Here is a 22,420-nt window from a genome sequence, read left to right as displayed (position 1 = left end):
GCCGGACGCGTGACTAAATCTCCCCGGGGCGGAGCTTCAGCGCCGGCAGAGGGAGGAGTTTGGAGCCCCCCAATGGCAGCGCAGCTCCCCTTCCAGGACAGCCAATCAATTCGGAGAAACGGTAAAATTTAAACTCCCCTCCCTCCTCCTCCGCTGAGACCTGTCCCGAAAGCGTTTGTAGAAAGTGAGGCCGCTCGCCCCGCCCCCGCCAGGGAGGCGGGGAAAAGGGCGGGCTTTCCCTCCAGAGTTTGCCTATCACGGCGGGCAGCCTGGAGAGAGACGGGCAGCAGCGCCAATCAGGGCATCAGCCGGGACCCTGCGGAGCAGTTGGCTACAGTCGTTGCAACTTTTTTCGAAAGCTGCGTTTCCCGGGAGATCCTAGGCGGTGACAGAGCAGGGCCATGGCTAGAGGTATTGGCCCCGGTGGCCAGCGCCGGGGCTGCTGGGTTGGGGGTCGCACTGCAGGCGACACCGAAGTGGCGGGAGCGGCGGGGGGAAGGCGCTCTCCCGCCGGCTGCTCGGAAGGAGCGCGGGGACTAGTAAGGTTGCGGGGGGAGGGGCTGCGGAACGTTTCTCACCTCTTACCCACCCTCGCTCCCGAAGCCCCCAGAAACCCCTCCCACTCCCGTACTTCGGTTTCCCCTTTTTAAAGTGTGGGCACTTGGTGACCTGCCTCTCGAGAGGCAACGGGGCCATATGTCAAAGCTGTTTGGAAACTAAAGCTCCTAGCACCTCAAGGGAATGGTTGTCATTGATACAAAAGAGGGGGAGGGCGAGGCTTCGCTTGCTTAGGGGCTCTCTCTGATTTGGAAAGGAGGTGATCCCGAGGCGAGGGCACAGATCGGTACCCTACTTGGTGGGGAGCGCGTCCGAGTGGACACCGCGGCAGGCGCCTTCCTTTCCCTTTCCACGCCCTGAGTCAGCTCTGCGCCGCCGGGGCGGGGACGGGCCCCGCTGGCTCACTTTGGGGTAAGACAGGTCCCCTGACACCTCCCGGGGCGGCCCTTGGCGCCGCAGCTGATCAGGGCTCCTGCCCACGGGAGATGGCTTGGGTGGGGTTGTGCAGCCGCGAGGGAATCTATGTCTCTGCCTGAAGTTCTTCGCACAATTAGTTTGCTGTCAGGACAGACCCATATTATGCGGCAAAGTGATCTCTAACCGCTGGTCGTTTCCAGCCGCTGTGTCTCCTTCATGCAAAAACTTGAGCGTGACGGTCCACTTGAAATTACTGTGTAAAAGAAATAAGTCGAGGTTTTACATATTTCTCAAAATTCCCAAGGTATTACACGTTAGTAGGAATTTGCCTAATGCACCATGCAGGCAGATCTTTACCGTCTGAGCCACTGGGGAAGCCCAGGCTCCCCATAGCGATCATAATGAACAAAATAAGGATTCATTCAGCAAATATTTATTGGGCTTCTTTGTTTTCAGTCCCTGCACCCAGTTGCATCATTTCTTCTCGTAGCATCCCTTTAGGGTCTTTGGGAACAAGACTTACCTAGGTTTTGATTAAGAAATAAGGCATAGTGAACTTCAAGTTAAAGAGCTTCATAACCCAGTCCACAGAGAATAGTAAGATGCCTCAAATATTATTCTTCAGGAAAGTGTTAAGCATCTAAAAGTATATTTAATAATATCTGGCTAGTTTATCTGACAAATCTGAATAAAACTATGAAAGTGAAAGTCACTCAGTTGTGTCTGACTCTTTGTGGCCCCTTGGACTGTAGCCCACCAGGCTCCTCTGTCCATGGAATTCTCCAGGCAAGAATACTTGAGTGGGTTGCCAGTTCCTTCTCCAGGGGATCTTCCCAACCCAGGGATTGAACCCGGGTCTCCTGCATTGCAAGCAGACTCTTAACCGGCTGAGCCACCAGGGAAGCCCCTTTAATTTTTCCCATCACACCAAAATCATTTAAACTACCTATTTTAACAGTAGTGCATTTTAAAAATAGTTTGCTTAAATTAATCTGTAGGGGGAAACAAAGTGAACCTCTTGGCCATTGAAATAAATACTTAATAACGGTTAATAATAATAATCACCGAGAGCCAGGTACTTTGTTATGTCAGTTAATCTTTACAAACTGTTATTTTCATTTTTCAGAGGTGGAAGCTGAAGGCCAAAGTCACTGGACATACTCTAGCCATTCTGTGTCTTTGCTTGTTCCACTTTACCTCCCTTATTTAAAAAAAATTTTTTTTGACATGGACTGTTTTTAGTCTTTATTGACTTTGTTACAGTGTTGCTTCTGTTTTATGTTTTGGTTTTTTGGCCTGGAGGCACATGGGATCTTAGCTCCCCACCCCCTGCATTGGACGGCAAAGTCTTAACTACTGGGCCACCGGGGAAGCCCCTCTACCTCTCTTATTTAGCCAAAGTGAAGAGGAGAGTTCCCAGCTTCTAGCATAACAGGCTTATGAATCACCTTTGTAATGTATGGTCAGTGATTCTCACTGAGTCACCTGACCCCCACCACATTTGTAGTTATTTATTTCTTAGGCTTCATTATTCTTGCAAACCATTAAATTGGGCATTTAGTATCATCAGATATCGAATTATTTACAGTACTTCAAATGAAGGGTCAGTTTTTTTCTTCTAGAAAAGCAGTCTTTGTGCACAGCTTGCAGCTACTTACAGCTCACTTTGAGAGCCCTGCTAAGTCACATGAACATAATGTTCAGATATCTGGCAACTCCTCTCTGGTTTAGAAATTCTACAATCATATAAATATTTACAGCCTCAAGGGTATCCGTTTGGGTAAGATCTGTCCATCTATCAGATGGCCTCCTACTTGGTCTCCTCCCTCTTTCCACTGTGACCGTCTCCAGTCACAATGGAGCTAGAGTGGTCCCCAAGAACATAGATTTTCGTCATGTGCTTCTCACCACTCCTCCCATCTCTAACCATACCCTCTTGCTCTTAGGAGGAAATCCACAGTCCTCACTATATCCTATAGCAGCCTTCCCACCCCTCTGGCCTCACTGTGCCCTATCTCTGTGTTCATTGTTGTGTCTTTAGCAAAGGGCCTGGAACACAGTAGGTAATGAATAAATGCTTGTCAAATGAATGAATTAGTATTTTAGTGTCTTGAGTTTGAGAACAGCAGTATACATTTTTTTATGCTAAAGCATCTTCATATTTATCAGTATCTTAGTCACATAACCCTTAGGCAAGTGATTTATCTTCCTGAAGCCTCAATTTCTACATCCCTGGGTCAGAAAGATCCCCTGGAGAAGCAAATGGCAACCCACTCCAGTATTCTTGCCTGGAGAATCCCATGGACAGAGGAGCCTGGCAGGCTATAGTCCATGGGGTCTCAAAGAGTAAGACAGGACTGAGTGACTAACACTTTCAAACATTCACTAAATGTTAGCGATTAGTATCACTGGTGATGAATTCTATTTCTGTGAGATCCTGGGCACCATTAAGAGTTTTTATTTCTGTGACTGGGTATATGTATTTGTTATGCATATAGGAACCTCACGACAGAGAAAAGAAACTGTTCTAAAACTTTACTGAATGATTTGTACTACGTTTTCTAGCTACTGGAGCTGCAGAGTTGAGAGGAATGGGCGCTAGACTTGTATTTTAGTGTATCCTCTGCATCTGTGCGCTAAAATAGAGGAAGATGTAGCCATGGGTATGTGTGTGGGGTAGGGGAGTGAAAACAGTATGAGAAATGGACAAGGTGACTTGGGCAACTGTTTCTAGCCTCCAAACCAAGATCCCCCTGATTGTTTGGTAACAAACTACAAACCTTCTCTGCCCTGCAGAGGTAACAGACACTGTTTCAAATGGCTCAACCTGGGTGTCCCAGTGTCCCTTGGGAATCCTGTCTCTGCATAGTCTCTTGGATATTCAAGTGGGCAGAGTACCCTATCCTTCTGGAATTAGTGGTTGGGTGGGGATGGAGGGACTTGCCCAGCTGTGCTGTGAAGGATTCTAAAGCATGAGCTGATTTGGGAGGCTGTGTCCTGAGCAGTGTCTTACCATTACCATTTAATCCACCGTCTTATCCCTTCTAAGAGGAGGAGGAGGCAGCTACTTAAAGTGACAGCCATTTGTTTATGTGGGTGTTGGAAGGTGCCCTCGGTAGGTTGTGGAATTCATTGATCTTGGTTTTTATCCATGAGGATGCTGCAGCCCAGGCTGGGGAAGGGACTTGGCCTTTGTCACAAAGCACCTCTGGGGCAGATGCAGGGGGAGATACCCAATCTTTGTCTCCCAGGCCATAACCCAAGGATGGATGCTCTGAGATGCTTGTTTGCATCTATGACTTTGCACAAATACAGCAACTCTTTGTTGGCTGTGAGCCCTCAAACCCTAATGGCTACAGCACAGTGGCTCAGGGCAGTGATCTACCCTGAGATACCACAGTGCCTGGAACCCCTGCCTCCTAGGACATTTCTCATGGGGGGACAGGACACTTGGGTGACCTGCTAATAAGCCTTCTGCAACACCATTAGCTCCTCCCTACCTATTTCTATAACTGGTAAGTTAGTGGCTAGGAGTGTAGGCTCTGGGGTCTGTTGGCCTGGAAATCTAGTTCTAGTTCTGAGAACTTGGCCAAGCTCCTCACTTCTCTGAAGTGGTTTTCCCTGTCTGTGGAAGTGAAAGTAATGTTTCTACCTTCAAAGGGCTGCTGGGAGGTTTGAATGACAAGGTATGCAAGAGAAGCGCCTAGCAAACATGCTATTATAATTCCCGGCTCCATCTCCCCAGGGACCGTACGGATCAGGTGCAGCCCGCCTGGGCTTGACATCTGACCTGATCACTTTCTAGTTCTGTGGCTCTGGACAAGCCCCTGCATCTCCCTGGAGCCTCAGCATCCCCATCATAAACGGGTTAGCCGCAGGACCTGGCTCCCAGGGGCTTGCCGGGAAGGTTAAATGCCCACGAAAACGCTCCGTGAGCACAGGCTCAGGCACACAGGAGGGCTCTCGTTCACCGATGCCCGCTGCGCCTGGCACGGACGGGTCTCCCGAAATATCCGTGGAGCCAGCGAGAGTGGGAGCCCGGGCGGCCGAGAGCCCGGGCTGTCATTATCATGTTTCCCACCCCTTCCTTCCCGAGTGGCTGAGGACGCGCGAGAGGGGGCGCGCCCGAGTTGGGATTCGTCGGGGCCGTGGGCCCGCCCTCCTTCGCTCCCTCCCTCCCTCCGGAGGAGCTTCTCAGCGCCGCCCCTGCCAGCCCCCTCCCCGGCCGGGAGCGGACGGTGGGCGGCGGCGGCGGCGAGCGGGCGGGCAGCGGAGGACGCGCCGCCAGCGCCTCCCTCCCTGCGTCCTCGGTCCCGGGCCGGCCGGGGCTGCCGCGGCGCGCGGGTGCCGGGCGCTGCCTCGCAGGCCATGGGGGAAGGGGGCGCCGTGGGGCGCCGCCGGCCCTTCCCCGGGGCGCCGCGGCGGCGCTGGTGGCGGCGGCAGCAGCAGCAGCAGCGGCAGCGGCAGCGCTGGTGGCCGGGCCGCGGCGGCGAGGGCGAGGGGCGCGCCGCCATGGGCCTGGCCGGGCTGCAGGTGGGTGTGGCGGGCCCGGCCGCGCGGGGGGCGGGCGGCGCGCGGGGCCCGGCCGGGCCGGGCGGCGGGAGGGCGACGCGGGCCCCGGCCCGGCCCGGCCCAGCCGGCCGGCCCACCGCCGCCGGGCCCTCGGAACATGGCTGCGGCGGGAGGCGCCGCCGCGGCGCCCGGCCCGGGCGGCCCCGCTCCCCGCCCCGCCGCGCCCTGAGCGCCCCCTCCCCCGCTTCCCCCGGGTCCCCCTCTCCAGGCAGGAAGATGTCCAAGCCCCGCGCGGTGGAGGTGGCGGCGGCGGCGGCGGCGGTGGCAGCGACGGCCCCGGGCCCGGAGATGGTGGAGCGGAGGGGCCCGGGGAGGCCCCGCACCAACGGGGTAAGCAGGCACCCTTCCCGCACTCGCTCGGCGCGCCCCCAGGGGCCGTGCGGCCGGGCGCCCCCGCGGGCCCAGCTCCGAGAGCACGTGGGCGCGCCCGCGGCCCTGGGGCGGGGGTGCGGGCGGGGCGCCCGGCCGGGCAGCTTCCTTTTCTGCTGCCTGCCTGGGAGTGGCGTCCCCACTCGCTCCGCCATGACCCTGGCAAGCTCCGACTTCGGAAAAGTTTGTGTCTTTATGGCATTTCCACACCCCGAGACCCGGCCATCCCGGTGGCGGCTGCGCCTTCCCAGAGTGTGCGGGGCCTGCCCGGGGCCCTCGGGGAGGTCACAGGTCTTCGCTGACTTGGTGAATGGCTCACCAGGCAGAAAGGCCCAGCAGTGTTTCTGGGAAAGCCCTCCTCCCGTCTGTGCTTGCTCAGAGGAGAGGCCCCACACCCAGAGACACCAGCAGTGACCCGTACCGCCCCACCGGCCTGCCCACCGCAGTAGAATAACCGCCCTAAATGCGTTGGTCTCCTGAGCTCCGCACCCGCCTAGTTAGCCTGAGAGAATTTCCCCAGCCGCAGCCCAGTCCCGCAGTCTTGGGACTGCACGATTTGAGAGGGGCCGGGCTTGTGCGCATAGAAGGCTCAGACAGTCATGGCAAGTCCTACCAGCTGACCTCAGGTCCAAGAAGTGGTTATTCAGGTTCCCTGAGGCCTGTCTGTGCTGGAGTTCCTGCAGCTCCTGCCAGAGCAGTCAGCTGCTGCGCAGAGGCCAGCCCTTCCAATTCTGGCCTCGTTTGCCCTGGTCACTCTAACCTCCTTGTAACTGGTAGGTTGCCTCCTTCTGCGGATCTTTGTGGACAGCTGGTTCTCCTCGCTGGCCAGATGTCCCCCCTGCCCTCCTTAACAGACTGGAATTAGAGACCAACTTGGACCTGGGGGATTCTAAACCTTCCATTACTAGGCTTCCCCTAGTAACCCAGTTTTTTGAACCATGTTTTTGTCTTTTGGATTTCGGTTGCCCCTTCTCCGTCTAAATGTTGTAAGATCTTCTTCTTCTTCAAGCCTCTTTCAGAATATGCATTTGTCGTTTTAGGAGAATGTATTTACCGGGCAATCAAAGATCTATACCTACATGAGCCCGAACAAATGCTCTGGAATGCGTTCCCCCCTTCAGGAAGAGAACTCAGTTGCACAATACGAAGTCAAATGCCAGGGGAAGCCATTAGCCGGAATCTACAGGAAACGCGACGGTAAGCCTCTGAAATGGCCCTCTTCTAACCACTGCTGGCCGGGTTGCATCCTCAGTAATAATGTATATGTGCTAGGTTTCCTTATCCAGTCTTTTCAAGCCGAAGTTTGAAAACTTTGAATCATGTCCTGTCTTGCTGCTAAGAAACATAGACACGGGGGGGAATAGAGCCGCCTGTTTCAGGGCGTGTGCCCTGTTGGTCTAACAGGTTCTCCCTGTTTTTACAAGAGTTAGCATGTCCTTCAAGCTTGGTTTTCTTGCCAAGTTGCCAAAATAAGGCAGCTGGCATGTCGTTCGAGAGGTTCACAGGCGCTAAAAGTACAGAAATGATGAGTCTGGGGTGTCCAGACTAGGCACTTGTACTGCAGCTGAGTCGTGTGAACCTAAGGAACTGACTTCCTTCTCTTTTATGAGCTGGCCTTGACCTCAGTTCTAAAAGTTCTTTCCACTAAAGTGTTCAGTGTTACTCTCTGAAGCAGTGTACTCCAGAATGAGATTTAGAGTTAAAATGCTGAGCAAGAAAATAGACGGTTATTGAAAGTTCTGTCTGGCCCAGCAAAACATGCTGAAACCTGTTGGAAATTTTGCTGTAATCCAAATATTCCCTTTTAAAGTTGCGGTAGTGGGGTGGGGATGGGGGCTGGTGGTGAACTTTCCCCAGTTACTGTGCTCTAAAACTTGCCTTAAAGAAACGGCAGCTACCAGCTGCTCCAGCAGCTCTGTACGAGGAAGCTTTGTATTTGTTAACAAAAAGTGCCCTAAAGGGATGGGGTAGCCCAACCTCTGGTCCAGATCTGAGAACCAGGGGCAGGAGCCAGCCCTCAGCCTCATTCCCCTTGGTGATGTTATTTCAGATGGACTCAGGTTCTAATCCTAGCTCTGCCATTTATGAAAGGAAGGGTCACAGGCATGTTGCTATGGTTTTTTGAGCCTCAGTTTTTCATCTGTACAGTGGGAGAGAGGAGTCCTGCCTGAAGACCAGTGAAAGCATGGGTGCAAAAGGCCTTTGTGAGCGAGTTTCCTGGTGGTCCAGTGGTTAGGATTCTGTGCTTTTACTGCCAGGGGAGAAGGTTCAATCCCTGGTTGGGGAACTAAGATCCTACAAGCCTCGTGGCACAGCCAAAAGAAAAGGGAGGGGGACTTTGTGAGTGCTCCGTACTGTCAGCCCATTTTCCACTGGACCGGAAGCACCACAGCCTGCTCCTCTCTGCATCCCTGCTTCCGCTGCACTGAGGCCAGCACTAACCACACGGAGACTTGGGAAGGGCCTCTCTAGATGCAGTGAGCCAGCCTCACATCCCTTCTGGGATGGGGCGGGATGTAGACTGTCCTGAATGGTGACATGGGGCACAAGTTAGCTTATTTGACTCGAAGTGTTACTACATCGTGACAGTCGAAACTGGGGGCTGGATGCACACTGGAGGAGACCCCCACAGACTGGGCGTGTATCCGTGATTCTCGACCTTTTTCCTGCCTTGACGCAGACTCATGTGACAGCTGATGTTCATGAACACCACCCACTCCTAAGGCTGTGCCCGACATTTTGGCCTTAAGTCCCTCTTATTCCACTCAAGACTGTGTCAGGGAGCTCTGTCTGTCTGTCTGTGTCCAGACCATCTGGAGAATGGTCCGGATGGCTGTTGATGTATTTATTTTTCTCTTTAGCTTGTTGAACTGTAATTCAGATATCCTGATGTTCACCATTTTAAAGGGCACAATTCACTGGTTTTAAGTATACTCACAGATTTGTGCAGCCATCACCTCTGTCAAACTCCAGTACATTTCCATCACCCCAAAAAGAAATCCTGTACCTATTCACAGTCATTCCCCATTTCTACCTTCTCCCAGCCCTAGGCAATCACTATCTGTTTTCCATCTCTGGATTTGCCTGCGCTGGACATTTCATATAAATGGAGTCATAAAATATGTGGCCTTTTGTGTCTGGTCTCTTGTACTCTGTTCTCTTGTATCTTATAATATTTTCAAGGTTCATACATGTTGTAGCCTGTGTCAGTACTTCATTCCTTTCTGTGGCTGAATAATATTCCATCATGTGGATAGACCACATTTTACTTACCCATTCGTCAGTTGATGGACATTAGAGTTGTTTTTACTTTTTAGCTCTTATGAATAAGCTTCTGCGGGCATTCATATATAGGTTTTTATGTAGACATATGTTTTTAATTCTCCTGATAAATGCCTAGAACTAGAACTGCTGAGTCAGATGATAACTCTATGTCTAACATTTTGAAGACTGCCAAACTCTTTTGCAAAGTGATTGCACCATTTTGCATTCCCACCAGCAATGTATTATTTATTTTTAAAAAGTAAAAAAATTTTATGGGGAAAAAAAAAAAACAGTTCAATACTGGTGCTCCATGAGTATTTTTAGTAACAAGTCATTGGCGATGTCCCACACAACAAACTGAACTGGTATTGGGGCACCATGCTGAGAACCACTGTGAATGCTGTGCTTCGACCCTGTTAGAAGAGGGAATTAAAAAAAAAAAGAATCTGAAATGAATCATGCCAGGGGGCTAGCCCTTGGGGAAGAGGCCTTTGTTGGGGAGAGGTTCAGCTTTATCGCCTTACTTCCACCCAGCAATGCTGCCCCCCTCTGTAGGAACTGAGCTTTTCCCCCTGGAGCCCATTTCCTCAAAAGCCACTGATGGAGCCCTCACGTCAGTGTTGCTGGCTGTGGTACTTCTGCTTCAGAGGCTTTTCCTCTCAAGATGCAGACGACCTGATGGGTTGATTAATCACAAGAGTGGAATCCAATCACAATATATATCTATCAACTCATCGTGGTCTAACACTTCAAATATCTTATAATTGTATTGATCAATCATACCTCAACAAAGCTGGAAAAGGGGGAGGGAAAAAAAAAGATGCAGAGACCAAAAGCTCTGCCTAGTGTCTGGGTCAAAAAGTAAAGCCAGATCTTTTCCCCAAGATACTGGTTAGTGGACACCAGGCTTAATAGTCCAGGGGCACTACTGCCCAACACGTCCCCACCCCTCAATTCCCCCCCCCGCCCCCCATCTCCTCCCTGAGCCTGTTTTAGCAAGCAGCCAAGGGCTGGAAAAGTGGGAGATGTCAGGTCCAGAGTCAGCCTGTCTCTTCCCACCCTCTGCTTACAGAGAAAAGAAACTCTGGGAATGCAATACGAAGCTCCATGAAGGCCGAGGAACAGAAGATCAAAGACGCCAGGAGAGGTCCCCTGGCACCTTTTCCAAACCAAAAATCTGAAGCTGCAGAACCTCCCAAAACCCCGACCTCGTCTTGTGATACTCCCAATGCAGCCGCTGCCAAGCAGGCCCTGAAAAAGCCCATCAGGGCCAAACAGGCCCCCAGGAAAAAGTAAGTGCTTCTTGGAGCCACTCCTCACACAGGGCGACCTGCCTGGTACCAGCTGGGAGGAGGCCGTCCACCCTCTCAGGCCCTTGAGCTGTTAAGGCTCAGATTCCCAAGACAGCACCAGGGATACCATTACTTGACCGCATCCTGGTCTGCCTCTGGTCCAGAGCCCCCCACCCTGCTTAGAGTAGGCAGCCTGCCTTTGGCACTCTTTCTGAGGCTGCCGTGGGCAGCTGAGCCGAAGTGACCCCGGGCTGCAGTGGACAAAGTTGTTTTAAGTGACCCGATTTCCAAGGAGCCTGCTCCTAAAGGGTCACATGCCTCCTGGCCGTGAACATGGTCTCAGCGCTAACACTTGGTCCCTCCTCTTCCTTTCCCACCCCAGAGCTCAAGGGAAAACCCAGCAGAATCGCAAGCTCACAGATTTCTACCCTGTGCGAAGGAGCTCCAGGAAGAGCAAGGCTGAGCTGCAGGTGGGGTCACATGTTTCAGTCCCGGTTTGCAAAGGGTTAGGGTGGCCCCGTGGTCTGTGTTCGCTGCCTACCCACCTGAGTGTCTTTGCATCATCACGGGAGAAGTCTCTTGGCCCCTGTGGCCCCAGTGTCCTCCTGGGTCTAATGGCGGTCGTCATAACTCCCTTGGGTCACTGTGGTGCTTAGATAAGATGCCTCTGTGAAGGAGCCTTGTCGCCTGTAATGTGGGGCATGGAAAGCCAGGACCTCCAAGGAAAGGGGCTGTGGCAGGGCCATCGGAGCCTGAGACTGTGTGGTGGGCTGCATGCTCTCTTAGAGGCGTGTTTGTCTGCTCTCCAGAGGTTTCATGTCTTGAGATGATGAAGAGCACTGGCTTGGGAACTATTTTCTGGTTGTGTGACCTCAGGGCTTAACTGCCCTGTGCCTCTCTGCTGTATCATCTGTGAAATGGGATGATGTAGTCGAGCCCTGTGCGGTGGTTGGGAGGGTAACGCACGTTAGTGAATGTGCATGGAACACTTAGAACCGTGCCGGGGCTGCAGTGAGCACCTGTTAACCCTTGTCACCATTGCTTCCCCCGTGTTGTCTTTACCCGGGGCTCCTCTCTGGTCTTCCCCACGCAGCCAGAGAACCTGCGAAAACCAGGCAGGGAGGCCGACTGGGCTGCAAGGCCCCCGCCCGCCGCGTTTGCAGAGTGCTGAGCTGTGCGCGGTTGATCAATATTTGATGCAGTGAGGTGTGGTTATTGCCTTTCTGTTAGGGAAACCCAGGGTGTGGCCCGGCCATCCCCCCTCCCACCCAGGGGCAGCAGAGCAACTTCTAGGCTTGGGAGGAGCGCTCAGGACTGCCACCCCCACCAGGGAGGTGGGGGACCCCGGCCTCTCAGCCCTCAGGCTCTTCGGCATTTGCATGTTGAATCTGTAGCTGTACAGACGGTGAGGCAGCATCTCTGTGTCTCCTCCTTTGAATTGTCAGGACTTCATTTTTTAAAAAGGGGGGAGGGTGTCATTTTTCTCCCCCCAGAGAGAAGCTCTGGCTGTATTTCCTTAGAAAGGCAGTGTCTTTCAGCCAAGAACAAGCTGTTACAAGCTGTCTGCCTGCAGTGGGAGGCTGTGCGAGGTCAGCCTAGAGACAGCACTGCAGAGGGCGAGGCGGTGCCAGCCCCCAGCACCCGGGACACCGCCCAGCCGTGGTCGGCAGCCGCAGAGCCCACACAGCGAACCTGGGGGTCCACCCAGCGCCGCTGTGGGCTGCAGGGTGGGGGAAGCCTGAGTTGGCCTTTTTTAATTAAAGAAAACAAAAACCCGGGGCTTTTCTGTCTGGAAGAGTGAGGCTGCAGTGGGTGTGTTGCCAGAGTGCTGAATTCTACCGCAGGCAAGCAGAAGGCAGCTGGCAGTGGTTCCCCAAGGCTTGGTCTGCAGGCAATCAGGCCCACTCTGTGGCTGGACGGAGAGCCAGGGGCCAGGGAGAGCCACTCTCTGCCCACCACCGTTTGTGTTGGCTCTATCGAGTGGGCACCCCGGCCAGGCTGGTGGGGCTTTGGCTGGCAGAGGTGAGGCCCGAAGGCGGGGCAGCCAGGCCTCTTCGGTGAGGCCGGTCCTGACCTGACTGCCCTTCTGGGCCAGCCAAAGCCGAGGCCCAGGTAGACAGGGCATTAGGAGGGGGTGTGGGTAGCTGGGGTGAAACAAAGAGCCCCGAAGACACCTCGTTGTGACTGAAGACAGAGCAGGCGGGGCCCAGTCCAAGGTCCAAGTCCAGGGCAAGAGGGTGGAAATAGGGCCCTGGAGAGATGCCCTGAACCCCTTGTTGCTTTGCTGCGGGAGCCCCTTCTCTGGTTGGCTCAGCCGTGGGTGGGGTGACAGCCCGCACTGGGCAGGGACTGCAGTGTTGGCAGTGCCCTGGCCGCGTCATTCCCAGCCCAGCCCAGCCCCGGGCCTGGCATGCAGAGCAGCCTGCTGACTCTGGCTGGGCACGTCTCGAGTCCTTTCTGCCTTCACCCTGGTTCACACCTTGCTCCCTTTCCAGGCCCTTGGTCCCCCCGGACCGACTACTGCTGCAATCCTCTTTAGGACGCTTGGAGCTAGTTGCTCGCGTGCCCCCAAACCCCCCCAGAGTAAAATGGACTCCTTGTCTGCACATTCAGGGTGTCTCGCCTGGCCCTAGCTCGTCTCCTCTGTCTCATTCCATCCCAGCAGGAAAGTCACTGTCTCCACTGCCCACCACCTATCTCAGTTTTCCCACGATTGCACCCATCTACTTCTGCACACTTGTAACTAATTTAACAAGGTGGTTATGCCTGTGCATGTGGGGGTGGGGCACTGTTGCCTCGAGGGCTCACTACGTCCAGGTGCTGTTCTCGGTCAGGAGATGCCACGGTGAACAGAGGGTAGACATGGTCGATGGGTGGGTACACACCCCCTGTCCAAGCGGTGCAGCCTCTGATCAGTTTAGCCCTGGCTAATTTTGTATGCAGTCGGAGTCCTGATTTTTAGATGTCCACGATTTAGTTGTTTTGTAAAAGTCTGTGTGGGTCAAACAACATAACCTGAAGCCACATTCTGCCCTCGAGCCGCCCCGTCCCCCTCCTGGCCCACCTAACCCCAGGTGGTGAACGGCCCACCTTAGACAGGCAGTGAGGAACGGATGGGGCTTGGTGGCCTGGACATCCCTGGGGACCGATGCCATGGAGGCTGACTATGAGTGGACCCTGTGGCGGCCGGGACTCCCAGAGCGGCCTTGGTTGAGAATGCTGACGCACTTCTTGTTTTTTCTTTTTTTCTTTCCCTCCCCACCCAGTCTGAAGAAAGGAAGAGAATAGATGAGTTGATTGAAAGTGGGAAGGAAGAAGGAATGAAGGTAAGGGGCCGCAGGGCCCACCGGGTGGAGGCTGAGGCTGTGAGATCGCACCCTCCCTGGTCCAGAGGCCCATGTAGGGGCCACGCTGCCTTAACCCTCTGATGTCGCTGTGACCAGGCAGACTGTTGCAAGCTGTCAAGGGACTGAACACTATAAGTACCCTTAAGGGAATGCCTCCTGGAGGAAATGTAATGAGATGCTATGCCATGGAAACTTTTTATTTATTTATGGCTGTGCTGGGTCTTCGTTGCTGCGCAGACTTTTCTCTAGCTGCGGTGCTCAGGGGGCTGCTCTAGTTGAGGTGCTCGGGCTCCTCATTGCAGAGCACGGGCTCCAGGGCAGGCAGGCTTCAGTAGCTGAGGCTTCTGGGCTCTAGAGCACAGGCTTAGGAGTTGCAGCGCGGCACATGGACTTAGTTTGCTTAGTTTGCCTTTCCACCTTTGTGAGATCTTCCCAGACCAGGGATTGAACCTGTGTCTCCTGCACTGGCAGGCGGATTCCTACCCACTGTGCCACCACGGAGGCCCCTGAGGAAACTTTGCATGATGAAAGACTTCCCTCACAGTCCAGGTTCAGAATCCTCCTGGCAGTGCAGGGGACTCGGGTTCAATCCTTGGTCAGGGAACTAAGATCCCACATTGCCACAGGGCAGCTGAGTCCAAGTGCCACAACTTCTGAGCCCATGCGCTGCAACTAAGATTTGACACAGCCAGTAAATATTTCTTTTTAATCATAATGAAATTTATACACATATATGTAACTTACCATCGTAACCGTTCTTTTAAGTGTACAATTCAGTGGCATTAAGTACATTCTTCATTCACAGTTGTGCAACTGTCCCCTCCATCTAGTTCCAAAACCCTTTTAAAAGTCCTCCCAATGGAAACCCCGGACCCACCAGTAGCCACTCCTGTTCCCTGCCCTCAGCCCCTGACAACCAGTCTGCTTTCTGTCTCTGTGGATTTGCCTCTTCTGGACATTTCATACAAGTGGAGTCATAAAATGTGTAGCCTGTTGTATCTGGCTTCTTTCATTTAGCATGACACTTGCGGAAACTTTTAAAAGGACAGGCTAGTTTTTTCTGTACTATTTTCCTGGGAAATTGCAGTGCCCAGGAAGATTTGCTTTTTCTCTTGCGTGCTCAGTTGCTTCAGCCGTGTCCAACTCTTCGCGATCCTGTGGACTGTGGCCCACCATGCTCCTCTGTCCATGGCATTCTCCAGGCAAAAATACTGGAGTGGGTTGCCATTTCCTCCTTTATGGAATCTTCCTGATCCAGAGATCAAACCCAGGTGTCATGTCTTCTACATTGGCAGATGGGTTCTTTACCACTAGCGCCGCCCCCTATTCTTTTAGTGTATTTCAGATGTAGTGGGAGCCTGAGAGGGGAGGAAGTCTCAGTGGTGGCCAGATGGGTCTGGGCTAGGACCCGGGGGATGGGAAGCTTCAGTTTCCACCTACCACTGAGGGGAATCTGAATTTAGTTCTGGGCCTCTCAAGCAGGCACCCTCCATCTCCATTTAATGGAGTGCAGGAAGAGGTCAAAACAAATAAATAAAATAGAGTGAGAAGAAACCCAGGTGTGTACATTATGGAATAAAAAAGAGACTCAGAATGTTGAGTCCTACTGTTCCCCTAAAGAGTAGGCCAGGATGTGGCTTTGAGTCTGTGCTACATCATTTCCTAGCTTGGCGGCTAAGGACACATGACTCTGCCTGTCTAATCCCTAATTTTGCAGGTTTTCTCACCTGCAAAATGGGGCAGCACCCACCTAGCAGATCTTTCAGGAGCCCACGTAACAGTGCTTTGCAAACGAACACAAGGGAGCTCTTTGGGGTGGTGGATTCTGGTGATGGTTGCACAACTGTGTATGCTGAAAGGGCTTCCCTAGTGGCCCAGTAGCAAAGAATCTGCCTGCCAGTGCAGGAAACACAGGTTTGATCCCTGGGTCGGGAACATCCCCTGGAGTAGGAAATGGATACCCACTCCAGTATTCTTGCCTGGGAAATCCCATGGACAGAAGAGCCTGGCGGGCTATAGTCCATGAGGTCGCAAAAGAGCTGGACACGATTTAGTGACTAAACAATAATATACTGAATGATACCCTTCAAACCATGCGTGTGAAATGAGTGGATTTTATGAGCTACTGCAGTAAGGCTGTTCAAAGAATGTATTGCAAGCTGCTGGCCACACACGGTGGCATTTGTTGCTGTTTATGAACCAACCCTCCCTCTCGGCACCTCCCAACAGATCGACCTCATCGACGGCAAAGGCAGGGGCGTCATTGCCACCAAGCAATTCTCCCGGGGTGAGTTTGTGGTGGAATACCACGGGGACCTCATCGAGATCACCGACGCCAAGAAGCGGGAGGCTCTGTACGCCCAAGACCCCTCCACGGGCTGCTACATGTACTATTTTCAGTATCTGAGCAAAACCTACTGGTAAGTCCCCTGGGGCTTCAAGTGGCTCTTCCCCACCCTGGCAGAGGTGCAACAGAGGGCCACCGAGGGCATCCTGACTCTTCTTTTGGCTCTAGCTTCTTGCTTGGTTCTTGCTGCCATTTTTCAAAGCTGTAGTATGGCTCTTCCTATCCTCAATTCCGCACCCCCCCCCCCCCCCCCCCAACACACACACCACTTTTTTAATTCTGGGGATTGAAGCAGTTCTGGAGGCAATCTCGGCCACCAAGTGGTGGACCAGTCATGTGCAAGCCTGCAGAGGGGCTCATCTGGCCTTCCTCCTGGGGCACGTGACCAGAGCAGCTCTGGGGATCACTGATTTCTCTGTTCCCTGTGCGACAATAACAGTGATCGTTGTTTTACCTTATTTTTTAATAGACTGTACTTTTTTAACATTCCCAGCAAAACTGAGTGGAAAGCAGAGAGGGTTCCCATATATCCCGCCTGCCCCCACGACCCTGCACAGCCTCTCCCCCACCCTCACCAACAGAGTTGATTTTTATTCATTTATTTATTATGCAGAACTCCACAGTCATCTCTGGTGCATCTACAGAGTCTTTTGCATTCCCATGTACACTTCCCCACCCAAATACCCCACACCCAGCGCCCCTCTGGGCTCTTAAAGTTACATATATATATATATTTTTTGAGTTGAATTGCTTTCCCAAAAATATGGCCATAAATCACCATCATCCCACCAGAGCTGAGAGCAAGCCTGATTCAGACTGGGTTCAAAAGCCTCTTTATCAATTTAATCCTCTGTCGCCCTCCCTCCCCACCAGCGTGGATGCAACCCGAGAGACGAATCGCCTGGGAAGACTGATCAATCACAGTAAATGTGGGAACTGCCAAACCAAACTGCACGACATCGACGGCGTGCCTCACCTCATCCTCATCGCCTCCCGTGACATCGAGGCCGGGGAGGAGCTTCTGTATGACTATGGGGACCGCAGCCGGGCTTCCATCGAAGCCTACCCCTGGCTGAAGCATTAACCCAACGGCCCCGCCCCCTCCCCTCCCCTCTTCTAAGGACAAAGTGCCCTCAAAGGGAATTGATTTCTTTTTTTTTTTTACACACTTAATCTTAGCAGATTACTTCAGATGTTTTTAAGAAAAAAGTATATTAAGATGCCTTTTCACTGTAGTATTTAAATATCTGTTACAGGTTTCCAAGGTGGACTTGAACAGATGGCCTTATATTACCAAAACTTTTATATTCTAGTTGTTTTTGTACCTTTTTTGCATACAAGTCGAACGTTTGTGCTTCCCGTGCATGCAGTCCAAGACTCAGCACAGGTTTTAGAGGAAAGAGTCGAACATGAACTAGGAAGCCGGGCGACGCACCTGCCTCCAAATGAAGAGCCAGGACTCTCTTCCCCCGCTCCCCACATACCTGCCCCCCCAACCTAACATCCTAGTGCCAGGTGGGCTCGAGGAAGACACTGCCTCCCCCACAGCCTGGATGGGATGTTCCCAAGCTCTTGTTTTTCCTGACATCTCGACAGGCGCACATTGAAGTGTATGAATATTTTTTAAAAAAAGGTTTCACAGTAAGATAGTCTTCCCCTCTGCTTTCTCGAAAGCTTACTGACCCAGTGGCTCATGGGCCAGGCGTCAATTTACTCTTCCACGAGCTGCCGCTTTTCCGGGCACCTTAAAGCATCAGGGCGGGAATCAAAGGAGATGTGGGCAGGGACAAGCATTGCTTACCTAGCCCTTGCAGGGGCAGGGTTTCCCGAAACTGGGTTAGTTTCTTTATAGAAATGTGAACACTGAATTTATTTTAAAAAATAATAATAAAAATTTAAAAAAACACAAAAGACAAAAAAAAAAAACCACAGAAGACAACTTACATGTATATAGGTCTTGAAGTGAGTGAAGTGGCTGCGTTTTTGTTTTGGGTTGTTTTTAGTTCGGCTTTTTCTTTTTCCACCCTTGGTTTTGCTTCTGTAGAAGAGATATGAGATGGTACACTATTCTAATCAAAAATCTAAGGTTTTGTAGTGGGACCAGAAATTACTTACCCAATCCCCCACCCCCTCAACCCCAACCTGATTGTGCTTGGGTTGAAAGTTCCAGACCTGCTGTCAAGGCTTCCATGTGTCAGGCCACCTGGTGTCCTTCCTGTAAAGCTGTAGCCATGAACCAAAGAGCGAGCCCCAAGAGGCAGGGCCCCTACCCCAGCTGCCAGGGGCAGGGGAGCTGGCAGGCCCAGGGATCATGGCTGAGGGTCAAGTTTTCACCCTGACTGTGACAGCAGGAGTAGCGGGTAGCTTCTTCCTGAAGGGGGGAACCAACTCCCACTTTCTGTCAACTTGTAGTTCAGGGGCCTGGGGCTCCAGAGCTGTGATCTGGGGTCTCTGGCGCAACCCCACCCCACCCCCCCCCCGCTCCCAGGTAAATGTGAATGGAGACAGGCGTAAGAACCTGTCCTCAACTTCAATGCCCCCCAGCCCCGGCCTCATGACGGTGCTACCTAAGAAGTCTTCCCCTTCCCACCCCCACCCACACCCACCAAGCCCACACTTGCCTGGTCAGTGGTCAGCAAATTGGAGGAGGATCCGATGGGAGTGTGTAAATGTGAGATAAAATGTCTTGGTTGTACCTGTTTGTGGTTTAGCTTTGTATTTAAGAAAAGGAAATAAACTTGAAAATTATGTCATCATAAAAATGAAACAAAAATTAAAATATTTATTGCCAGGCGAGGCTACCTGTGTCATTCTGTTTCTTTTCCCACAAGGCAGCGGTAGAAAACGGTGATGCATTTTTTTGTTTCTTTTTTGGGCCGTACCATGTGGCTTGTGGGATCTTAGTTCCCCAACCAGGGGTCGAACCTGAGCCCTCAGCTGTCAAAGCAGAGAGTCCTAGCCACTGGACCACCAGGGAATTCCCATTTTTGTTTGTTTTTATTTTTGGTTCTATTGGGTCTTTGTTGCTGTACTCAGGCTTTCTCTAGTTGCAATGAGGCGGGGCTACTCTGGTTGTGGTGCGCAGGCTTCTCATTGCAGTGACTTCTCTGTTGCGGAGAACAGGCTCTAGGGCACTTGAGCTCAGTAGTTGTGGCGCATGGGCTTAATTGCTCCTCAGTATGTGGAATCTTCCCAGACTGGGGATTGAACCTGTGTCCCCTGAATTGGCAGGTAGATAACTATTGGACCACGAGGGATGTCCCCCATTTCTTTTACAAAAGGGCCACTTAACCAGTTTTGGTGACTGTCCTAGGGGACAATCTCTTCATTTTTACCATAAGGGGTCAGGGGTTGCTTGTGGAGATTAAAGTGAAGCGCACGGCCCCCTTAGAAGAGTGCCGAGCATGTAGCTTATACTTTAGCTGTTGTCATTGTCTCTAATGTGCTAGACTTGATTCTCAGGTAGGCGTCTCTAGAGTCATCAATCTTGCCTGTCTGGTGCTGGAAGTATCCCAGATCCTGATCCCTAACCCGCATACCACAATCCACCCCCGAGAGGCTGCGTTCCTTCAGCCCCAAGCCACTGGAGGCAGGTTGGGACTGAGGGCAGAGTCCTTGGTTTACAGGTGAAAGATCCATTCTGGGCATAGGCTTTCAGCATCTGTCAGCCACTGCCCTGAACGATTCACTTACCCTCTGAAATCTGTCCACGTTGGGAAAGGCCTCTGCCCACCCGCCTTGCAGGGGTTTCCTGAGGATTCTGATATCATATACTACTAGCTCACCATAGAGGGGACAGTGTGGCCTAGCAGCCAAGTGCTCAGCCCTGGAACCGAACCTCAGGTTTCAGCCGCTGTGTAACCTTGGGTGGGTTACCTAACCTCTCTGGGCACCACTATCCTCCCCTATGACATAGAGACAATACTGGTGCTTGCATCAGGGTGATTGTGAGGATTGACTGAGTTTAGGACATAAAAGTATTTGCACAAAGATAATCTTCAGGAATCAGCTGCTATTAAGATGAAAATTTGGGGTGTTTTTAAAAAATATTTATTTGGCTGCACTGAGTCTTAGTTGTGGCATGCAGGATCTAGTTCCCCGACCAGGGCTCAAACCTGGGACCCCTGCACAGGGAACGTGGAGTCCCAGGCTCTGGGCTACCAGGCAAGTCCCTTGAGTGGTTTCTATCATTCAGTATTTACAAGTGCCCCGGACTGACTGGCAGACAACTGCTTCTAAGCCTGCTCTCCTGGCTCAGGGTTTGGAGATAGAAGCCTGCAGTGTGGGAGCAACTGTGTCTGTCTTGAATGTGGTCACACTGGGCCCAGCTCCAAGAACTTACCTTCTGGAATTCGAACGCCCACATCCCAGCATCTGTGATTCTGAAGTCAGTTTTGTTTGAAGTTAGATTTGTTTCCCAAGTCAGTTCTCGCCTCCAAGGGGCAGAAATCTTCTCCTCCCTCCCTGCTATTAAGAGGGGAGCACCTGGTCAGGGGTGCACCATGATACAGGGTTCCAGGAGTCAGAAGCCTCTGTGCTGTTGCAATCACATTCTGGACCAGACACTTGAAGGTCGCCAACTTCTTCTGGGAGGCAGAGTGGTTTTGACCTTTGCACTTGAGTTCAAGTCCTACTTCTGTCACTTCCAGCTGCGGCCTTGGACAAGCCCCTAAGCCCCACCATACTAGCAGCTGCTTGGGTGAATAACAATAGTAATGCCCACCTCACAGGGATAAGGTGAGGCAACATATGTAAGTGCAGTAAATTGTGCTCATTATTAATATATCACTTTTTGGAGAATCAGGGTACGTAGAGCTTCACAGCTAAGCACCTGGGCCTGAGGGGACTTCCCTGGTGGTCCAGCGGCTAAGACTCCATACACCCAATGCAGGGGGCCAGTGTTGAGCCCTGGTCAGGGAACTAGATCCCATATGCTGCAACTGAGAGTTTGCATGCCGCAACTAAAGATCTTGTGTGCCACAGCTAAGACCCGGTGCAGTCATATAATTGAAAAAGAAAAAGAATCTAGAATCAGGCCTGCATTAGCATCCTGGGCAGTTACTTCATAGCTATGCAATCTCATGTAAGGTACTTGAACCTCTCAGAGTCTTCATTTCCAAATCCATAAACTAGGCAATTAATATTAGTTAGTCTCCATCTCCTCAAGTTGTTAGAGAAATAAATGAGATAATCCAGGCAGGAACCGAGACAATGATCACTAAGCCAGTGTTATTCACTGAGAAGACAGGCTCACCGGATATGTTCAGCAGGCTCATTAGTTTCTTTGCAAAGTGTAGTCTCCTGCTCTCTATGGACTGTATTTCATCGATGCCTAAATTTACTTCTTTTTCACATTTTAACATTGCTGAAATCAGGGTGAGTCTTAAAGTCAATAGCATCTTGATGTTATCAGTTGTAGCGTTTTTTTTTTTCTGTCACAGCAACACACAAAACAATGGTGCATCACTTAGATACAATGAAATACATGTCCCCCATATATATTCATATATGTATACATGTGTTATATATTTATAATATACATATGTGTGTGTATTTGGCCCTTGAACAGTGCAGGAAGTTACGGGCCCTCAGTCTCCCCACATTGAAAAAATCCAAGCATAGGACTATAGACCACCATAGTCCCAGTGGTCTAGTGGTTAAAACTTCAAGTTTCCAATGCAGGAGTGTGGGTTTGATCCCTGGTCAGAGCACTGATTCCCGTGCCACGTGGTATGGCCAAAAAATAAATAAAAATTAAAAAAAAAAATCCACCTATAGCTTATAGTCAGCCCTCTGGATTCAAGATTCCTCCTCCATATATGCAGATCCAACTAGATTCGACCATCTCATATATGGAGATATGTATATATACCATACATATCTCTACATATGCAGATTGTGCAGTACTATGGTGTTTACTGGGCTTCCCTGATAGCTCAGTTGGTAAAGAATCCGCCTGCAATGCAGGAGACCCCCAGTTTGATTCCTGGGTCAGGAAGATCCCCTGGAGAAGGGAAACGCTACCCACGTAGTATTCTGGCCTGGAGAATTCCATGGACTGCAGAGTCCATGGAATCGCAAAGAGTCGGACACAACTAAGAGATTTTCACTTTCAATTTCACGGTGTTTACTATAGAAAAACATCCATATGTCAGTGGACCTGCGCAGTTCAAACTGAATTGGTCAAGAGTCAACTGTATACAGTTCACAAATTTGGAAACCAAGACTCCAAAAGGCTGAAGTACCTTACACCA

General features: G+C 51.6%; 1 protein-coding gene across 4 annotated transcripts; it reads left to right on the top strand.

The window, feature by feature from the left end:
* Positions 1-325: 325 nt before the first annotated feature.
* Positions 326-18,957, top strand: KMT5A (lysine methyltransferase 5A). 4 transcript variants are annotated; one of them, XM_070475141.1, is made up of 8 exons: positions 326-411; positions 5,756-5,877; positions 6,957-7,113; positions 10,253-10,472; positions 10,855-10,942; positions 13,739-13,798; positions 16,049-16,239; positions 17,040-18,957. In XM_070475141.1, the coding sequence occupies exons 1-8, from the start codon at positions 402-404 to the stop codon at positions 17,248-17,250; spliced, it is 1,059 nt and encodes a 352-aa protein (XP_070331242.1). In that variant the 5' UTR covers positions 326-401; the 3' UTR covers positions 17,251-18,957. The 4 variants fall into 4 exon arrangements, with proteins under 4 accessions (XP_070331242.1, XP_070331241.1, XP_070331243.1 ...); XM_070475142.1 differs by lacking the exon at positions 326-411 and adding an exon at positions 5,428-5,508; XM_070475140.1 differs by lacking the exons at positions 326-411; positions 5,756-5,877 and adding an exon at positions 5,215-5,508.
* The last annotated feature ends 3,463 nt before the right edge of the window (positions 18,958-22,420 follow it).

The sequence above is a fragment of the Odocoileus virginianus genome, chromosome 12 (genome assembly GCF_023699985.2).
Source record: "Odocoileus virginianus isolate 20LAN1187 ecotype Illinois chromosome 12, Ovbor_1.2, whole genome shotgun sequence".
In the NCBI taxonomy this organism is placed as follows: domain Eukaryota; kingdom Metazoa; phylum Chordata; class Mammalia; order Artiodactyla; family Cervidae; genus Odocoileus; species Odocoileus virginianus.
Note: the sequence above shows the minus strand (reverse complement) of the source record. Positions and strands in the feature narration are given on the sequence as shown.

Coding starts and splice junctions, on each gene's coding strand:
- KMT5A (XM_070475140.1), top strand. CDS start 5,344: ATGGGGGAAGGGGGCGCCGTGGGGCGCCGCCGGCCCTTCCCCGGGGCG. Junction 7,114..10,252: donor AATCTACAGGAAACGCGACG/GTAAGCCTCTGA, acceptor CTCTGCTTACAG/AGAAAAGAAACTCTGGGAAT. Junction 13,799..16,048: donor GGAAGGAAGAAGGAATGAAG/GTAAGGGGCCGC, acceptor ACCTCCCAACAG/ATCGACCTCATCGACGGCAA.